We start from the raw sequence: 7,581 nt of genomic DNA, 5'->3' as shown, positions 1-7,581 counted from the left end.
GTGATGTAGGTATGTGGGGGCGTGTTAGAACGAGCCGTTTTAGGTAGGCGTGGTTGACTCTTAACTTTTATAAAGAATATCTCTTTGGATTTGAGACTTTAGTCTTTGCAACTTTACAGATCGTCTTTATGCACCAAGAGCTTGTAACACTCCAAAGAGAAAGGAAAAATTTAAATCGCATCATATGACCTCTAAAATTATAAATGTAAAATTATAAATGTCTTCACTGTATTTTTTGATCAATTTAATGTGTCCTTGGTGAACAAAAGTATTAATTTTAATTGTACTGACCCCAAACCTTTGTACGTTGGTGTATATAATACCCATCCCTCTGAAAGTACAACAAATTGGATAAATTGTGTACATCATGCTAGACCATTCTTGTCCGTAGTGAACATACGCACAGATTAACAAATGATGTTTCCACAAACTACAGAGGTCGCTCACAGCTGGCTACCTGGTTGCTTGTGTACAAAGGAGCAGTCTGGCTAATCGTTTGTGTCACTTAATGGCTCTCACAGAGACAAATGCGGATTACAGTGTCTCTGTTTTCAAATCCACAAGAGTTGAGTATCCTTTTCACAGCAATCACTGTTGATGTATTAATAATGGTTTCTCACCTGTGCCTGGGTGATTTGTGATACAGTATGTAAGGGATAATGCACAGTCAGCTGGTCATTATCACAAAATAAACCTGACAGTACACTATCCTGCTTTTTACACATCAAACATTGATTTAATCTGTATTATTTAACTATGTGAGAATAAAGTTAATGTAAAGTGGTATCAGAGACATAAAACTAGCATAGCTATGAAAGAAACCATTTGCTTAGAACGACAGCTAATTATACAGTTTGGAGGCCATTATGTAAAAATATTCAACCTTAGAGTGTTGCGATTGACCAGGCAAAATCTAATTTTCCAGAGAGACACATAACTTATGATAGTAGCCTCAGTCATGTCTAGCCAAAGTGTAACAGCAATACGTATAAGCAGCTTTCAGAACTCACTCAAAGTGCTGGCACATTCTGCATTTAACTAGCTCATACCAATTGACAACAGTTACAATTTACTTTATGAAGGCATAATCTATTAAGAAATGTCACAAAATATTATATTATCATTATAACATAATATTGTTATAACAATATTATAACATAACATTATAATATTATAATGCTCAGAGGGCCTGGTTTCTGTTAAATAAGCGCTCAACTAGTACTAAGCAAGTCTGCATTGACTCACTTCTTTCTCAAGTTTATTTAGACATATTTAGACACACCAATACAACCACATGTACATTCTTGATCTGGCTTCTCCTGTCCCAAACAAATAATCTAAATCTTAAATTATATAACAAAAACCTGAAATACTCACTTCTTTCTATGGCAACATTGAATGCTGTGTCCAAATATGGCTTTAGTTCCTCCTCGACGAGTTCTGTGCTCACACTGATGGCCTCTATTGCAGCACTTAGTGAATCTGAGAAAAGAAAATGTACATAAAAATGCACATCCTTCAGACAGTCTTTGCATTGTGCCTGTTGTTACTTACCCTTGGGCGCACTGGGCAGTGGACGACTGGCCCCCATCTTGTCCATATGTCTATGTGAGGTTGTGATGACCTGTTTAGTTCTCAGCACTGCTTGTGTCCCAGATTACCACGGCAGTCTAAACCGTGTTTCTGATCTAAAATGTCACACAGCTCCATCTCTTGCTTTGTATCAGTATATATTTGAGCAATATTGTCCTTTTTTGTCCTCCACCTGTTTTCTTTCCACTCTTATTTGGGCTGTGTATGTTTGCGAATCAAACTCCTCCCTCCCACACTCATCACATTTATTTTCTTCCTCTCAATCCCTGTCTCTGCACCGCCTGCTCTGATTCAGACCTTCACTAATGCACTCCAAATCCTCAGTCTGATGAAAGCCTCACAGTGGACAGGATACCTGTAGGAAACCCTGTGAACTGCAGAACGCCCACATCAAATATCTCCTAGAGGGCAGAAGAGAGAGAGGAACAACAAACAGACAAACAATATCATTGGCTCAGCTACAAATCTGACTCCATGGTGAGGATTTTGTCTGCTTTTTCGCGAGGGATTCAGAAAAGCTGCTTTGAGGGGAAATCTTTTGTGAAAGTACAAAAGATTACAAAGTAGTTGAAGTGAACATAATTGAAAACAAAGCAATTAGCCATTATTGATATTTGAGAGGACGTATAAAACAGACCAATTCCAACAGTAACTACATGTTATTAAATTAAACAGTTTTACATGTTCTGAAATAATTGTGCAAATGTTGCCACCACAATGCTAGTATGATGCTATGTGGCTGCAAAGCTGTTCTGAATGGTTGTAAACATGTTGTTACATGTTACTTACTGGATCTTATCAAAAATGTCTCTATGATGTTCTGGATTGTGTCCCTCCTTCCATATTTTGCCGTTTAATGAAAATAGCAAGATGCTTCACAAAACCCAGTTTCAGATATCTCTGGCTCGTAGCACAAATAATGTGAGATAAGCAACGCGCATCAAATTTTAACACTCGTAAAATGTTAATACTCAGGGTTAAGGGTTTGTTTAAATCCCTAACCCTAATTATGTGCAATAGCAATTGCAATAAATCAATTTGATAAATTTCAGTCTTGTATTAGAGTGGATCCTTTCACGCTCTGCAAGCAATAAAAAATTAATAAAGATACAAACTGCTTAAAAAAGGTAATGCTTTTAATACAAGCATATGACGAGCAATCTGCAAAACGTACAGAGTACAGGCTACAGTCATTCACATACACTACATATCAGACACAAACAGAAAAAAGGAAATAAATAGTCCGAAAAATCAAGAGAAGATATGTTCTTACTCAAACTAAATTGCTTGGGGTTTCTATGATTATGTAAAACAGAATCAAATAACACTTCTGAGATAAAATTCTAAAATGAGACTAACAGAAACTGATATTGTGATTCATTTCATGAGAATACAACATAGTGCTTGAAAAAAAATGCTTGCGTGCTACTTTAATAGCATACGCTGTCTGTGTACATTTGTTCTTTACCACAAATGACAAAACAAAAGATTGAGAGCGACACATGATTGGTAAAGTATAGATCAAAACATCTCTGTCAAACAGCTTCTCAGACCCACATTATTTTCTTGATCAACCAGTTTGGGAGGAAAACAAAAAACTAAATATATTCAGTCTTGAGAGAAGGAGAGAAGTCTAATGTTTATAAAACTAAAATTTTCTATGAAAAACTTTTTGCACTCAGAATTCACAGTGTCTCTCAGCACCTTTCAGGCACGTGATGTTACGCAAGACCTGCACTGGTGGCGTTAAGTCCACTGGAAATGGTTTCGTATCCTACAGAGACTAGTGTTAACACGCTGCTCTCCATCTCTGTGGACTGCTGAACTTCAGGAACAACAGAATCCAGCCGCATCTGTTTTCCTTTCTTCTGTCCCCTTCTGCCCTTTTCTTTAGGTTTGCTGTCTTCCGTGGCGGCTTTGGGCTTGCGGTTGCGTTTCCTTATCCTTCTCACTGGAGGTTCGGGTTTGGGGTCAGTGTTCCCTGAGAGGATTCGGATTTGTCGGTCAATGACGTTATCTACTATATCGAGAGCCACGTCCATCATGCCGTTACCAAGACCGTGTGTAACATTGGAGAACAAACGTGTATTCACAGGGTCATTAAAAGTCTTCCGCATCTCCTCTAGATAGTTCCTGTTTAACAACAAGAAACAACCAAAATTACTGGTTGAATCACAGCAGAACCATTTAGCATTCTTTTTACAGGACTACCAATACTTTACCTTGTTTCAATGATTTTTGACCAGTGCTGTACTTGGTTTGTTTCAGGTAGCAACTGTTTCGCCATATTCTCATAATCAACATATTGCAGTGCAAAATCCTTCATGTCTTTGCAAAGGGCAGCTGTGTCACCTAAAAAGAATGAAAATTCATGTAATTATGTAAAGTTAATTTGCTTCAACCTTGTCTAAACTGATTTTAGGTTGTGGTGAAAGAGTTCACCCAAAAATTACAACTCTGTCATCATTTACTGACTCTCAAGACTTACTTTCTTCTACAAAACAAGATCTTTTAAAGTATATTTCAACTGATTTTGCCCATGAATTGAAACTCAGTGAGGTCCAAAACCACACTGATGACTTTCATTTTATGTGCAAAAGGCCATTTTATGTTCAAACTGGTTTGATTTTTCATTTTTTGAAGTATATTGTCCAGACGTACCTTCAGTTAGTTTAGAAAAGGAACTGGATACTGCTGTATTGGTGCTTGGTGACAGTCCAAAGACATTTAGGGACTCCAAGAGTGTTTTTTTACTAGCTGGACCTCGACTCACTCTCGTATAGGCAGCCAGAGATCGGAGAGACATCTTCTCAGGCGGTTCCAATCTCCTCTTCACCTCTTCGTAATGGATCTGGTACTTGCGGGCCTTTGAGCTCTTCATGTTAGGGTCCAGCAGGGAGGCTACCTCTGCAAAAGGGACCTGCAGTGAGTTCACTGCACCATCTTGAGACGGCGCGGCACTCTGGCCTTCTGATGGACCTTGTGTTGATAAGTGGTCTTGGGTCTGAATATGAACCTGTGCTTCCACATGACCTTGCAGTAGAGTCTGCAGATGTGGAGCAGGCTGGATGTGTGACTGAGTCTGGATGTGAGTTGGCATCTGGATGTGGGATGGGATCATGTGCGGTACAGCGTGACAGGAGACTTCTTGAGGTACCACGTGCTGTGTGATGATTTGTGCGATGTTTGGAGGTTGCGGTTGTGGCTGATACATGGTTATAATGGGGTTCCCGACAGAGACGTGGACGACATCACTGTTCTGGGGAACAGCGGACATGTGCATACCGGCAGACGGATCCATCTTTTTCTCACAAGCACAATGATGACCAGCTTTTTAACGCAAATTTGTATCTTAAAAAAAATAATAAAGTAGAGTTAAATAAACATGCACACACACACACACACATATTTATATGATAATGATATATATATGTACACACACACAGCAATTTTTGAATTGGTGAGTTAAAATGCTAACATTTTAGGAACATGTATTAGGAAAGTAAATAGTCAATTTAGATATAATTTTGACTTTATTTTTAAAATTATTATTTCATGTGATCACTTTATTTATGTTTATTTATTTTAAATTCACCCGTTGCTAATTTTATAGAATTTTTGGTAGTATTAAGACTATACTAAATTAAGATTTTTCTTTTTCTATTCAGTGCCACATGAACCAGAGCTAACACATTTTTACAACATTAGCTGCCAGACAAAAAAAAGTTACATTAATTTCAGTGTTTTTAAAATACTAGATTTATGATTTAATTTATTTAAAAGCCCATTTATTGATATGCTAACGCTATTTTAGTTTTCTGAAAATAAAACCACTTCAAAAGACACATTTCTATCATACACACCAATTTTCTGTATATAGTAATCCTTCCAAAAAAACAACAACAAAAAAACTATCTTGAGTAAACACAATGATAAAACATGCAAAACTGTTTCTTTTTCCAGTCCAAAAAAATTCACAGGTCTATGAAATGTTCTTTTATGTTTCCAAACATGCTAAACTTGACAAACCCTATGTAGTATTTTGTAGGATGCTTCTTTAATTTTGTTATTTATGCAAAATTTGTTTAGCATTTCCATTATTTAATCCAAATAAAGAAGACAACAAAATCTTGCTGTAGGAAATGAGACAGAACAAACAGCATTTCTCATGACCTTATTGCAAGTATCACATCTTTGTTCAAAGATACAGGTTGGAACCATAGACTGTATAAAAACAGGTTGGAACGCGAGCCGATATGACGTTTTTGACAGCGCCACCGAGGCGCGAGACGGCTGAAGTTTGGAGCGCGTGCACGTGTATGTATCTTACACACTCTGTGCGTTACAACCACCCAGTAAAAACAACTGGGTTGCAGCACCTGCGTTTGATAAAGAATGTGTACGTGATATAACGTTTAGTTTATTTCACATAGAGAAGTTATATACACAAAGAGCCGAGTACAAAAGTCTGAGCTGACTTTGAGAGGAAAGATAATCTACTTGTTTTGATGAATAGTAGGACAGGCCAAAGCCACCATTATGTTTGAAACGTGATATTCCACCGTAATTATGTGCTCAAAAGCATCCAAACCTCCGTTTCATTCGGACTGTTCTGGTTACGAACGCTAACCTTGAATCAGACACAAGTTACTGACAGTATTCTTACTTACCGCTCTATGGTTAGAGTCGTATTTAAACCTTACTGATCCTAGAACAGTCCATGGCGAACCGATCGAAGGTCTCCTTCTTCACCGATCCTATTTCGGCGGGTTGCAAATCAGCAGACGGGGCACAGACGCCATAGCTGCCGGAGCTCGAACGCTCATTGGCCAATACCGCTGTCAATCATGTTCATTGGAAGCGCTGATTCGGGGAGGCCTGTGTCAGTCATGTTACGTCAGAGTAAAAAGGCGGAATATCCGGAGCTTAAAATGGTAGGACGTGAACAACGCTTCCAGGTGTCTGTCTGTTTGTTACGTAATGTTATTGACAAAAACAAGCAATGGAATCTACTTGGCTTTGGATTTATTATATTGACGTGATCAAGTCAAACACACTGTGGATTTATAATTTGTTTCCTTGTCAAATTTGCCATGAAAATAAATACGTTTTCATGTTCAAATAATAGGTGACCTCTTTGCACTACGGTATACTGATCACAACTTGTTGTTTTTCTTGATAGATATGAAAACTTTATAAAATCTCAATTCTTGGACACGATGTTATTTTTGTACAGTTCACTACTTATTTTCTGCACCAGATGGCGGTATTTCTTCTTAAATTGCTTTCTTTCACCATCTCTAATGATCTCATTAGATGCTGCCCATCCCAAAGCTGTAATGTTTATTTGCGTTTTCAGCTAGTTGGACAATTAGTCTTAAGTGCTTATTATTAAAGCCAAACCCATTATCTTGATAATCTTGCTAGTGGCAGGCAGAAAGAGGAGACCAGGGAGCTATTAATGAGAGTAATTGTTTAGAGATGTTTCCATGGTAAGAGAGGTGGTGTCTCACTATTTTCCTTTGTTGTCTCTTGACACAGAGAATTCATATAACTGCCCATTATCTGTTGGTCACAAGTGTCAGCACAGGCGTAAGGGGACCAGAGATGGAGAGACGGATAGAATATGTGCTGGAAAAGCACAAATATCTCCTTCTTCAGCAGCCTCTGCATCAGTGTCAGGTCAGATTGACATATAAATCAAAGGTCTGCCAGGACTCATTACTTTTGGTCTTTTTATATGCCCAAGCTATAAATCTTGCATGTTTTACATGCATCAAATTAAAGACTTATTATACATTTTTTAAACTTTTATTATTATTTTAAAGGTGAGGTTTATTATTTTTCTTTGATCAGCAGACAAAGGCTCTCTGTGGTGCTCTTGTGAGTAAATGCAAAGAGATTTTGAATAAGCTGCAAAAATGAATGCAGATGAATAGGCATTTGCAATATATTTGCAGTATCTATCTATCTATCTATCTATCTATC

General features: G+C 37.7%; 3 protein-coding genes across 4 annotated transcripts in view; 1 reads left to right on the top strand and 2 right to left on the bottom strand.

The window, feature by feature from the left end:
- The window catches only part of LOC107749851 (uncharacterized), a 5,783-nt gene extending 3,807 nt beyond the window's left edge, over nt 1-1,976 (bottom strand). Inside the window, exons 1-2 of one of the 2 annotated variants that reach the window (XM_016565049.1) lie at nt 1,555-1,976; nt 1,378-1,482 (exon numbers count right to left, since the gene is read on the bottom strand). In XM_016565049.1, the coding sequence (XP_016420535.1) occupies nt 1,378-1,482; nt 1,555-1,600 (151 nt within the window). In that variant the 5' untranslated portion in view covers nt 1,601-1,976. The remainder of the gene's footprint in view (nt 1-1,377; nt 1,483-1,554) is intronic. The other variant, XM_016565048.1, reaches the window with a different exon arrangement.
- A 735-nt stretch (nt 1,977-2,711) lies between these two features.
- LOC107749848 (uncharacterized) lies at nt 2,712-6,403 on the bottom strand. The gene is made up of 4 exons (XM_016565045.1): nt 6,264-6,403; nt 4,255-4,944; nt 3,816-3,945; nt 2,712-3,726 (listed from the first exon to the last, which is right to left on the bottom strand). The coding sequence occupies exons 2-4, from the start codon at nt 4,892-4,894 to the stop codon at nt 3,315-3,317; spliced, it is 1,182 nt and encodes a 393-aa protein (XP_016420531.1). The 5' UTR covers nt 4,895-4,944; nt 6,264-6,403; the 3' UTR covers nt 2,712-3,314.
- Nucleotides 6,404-7,214: 811 nt separating this feature from the next.
- LOC107749846 (neurotrypsin-like) overlaps nt 7,215-7,581 on the top strand; it is a 31,911-nt gene continuing 31,544 nt past the window's right edge. The window contains exon 1 of the mRNA XM_016565043.1: nt 7,215-7,275. The gene's annotated coding sequence lies outside the window, so the exon portion shown is untranslated. The remainder of the gene's footprint in view (nt 7,276-7,581) is intronic.

The sequence above is a fragment of the Sinocyclocheilus rhinocerous genome, unplaced genomic scaffold, assembly GCF_001515625.1.
Source record: "Sinocyclocheilus rhinocerous isolate Xijiao unplaced genomic scaffold, SAMN03320098_v1.1 scaffold31, whole genome shotgun sequence".
NCBI classification, from domain to species: domain Eukaryota; kingdom Metazoa; phylum Chordata; class Actinopteri; order Cypriniformes; family Cyprinidae; genus Sinocyclocheilus; species Sinocyclocheilus rhinocerous.
This window is presented reverse-complemented; position numbering and strand designations above follow the sequence as displayed.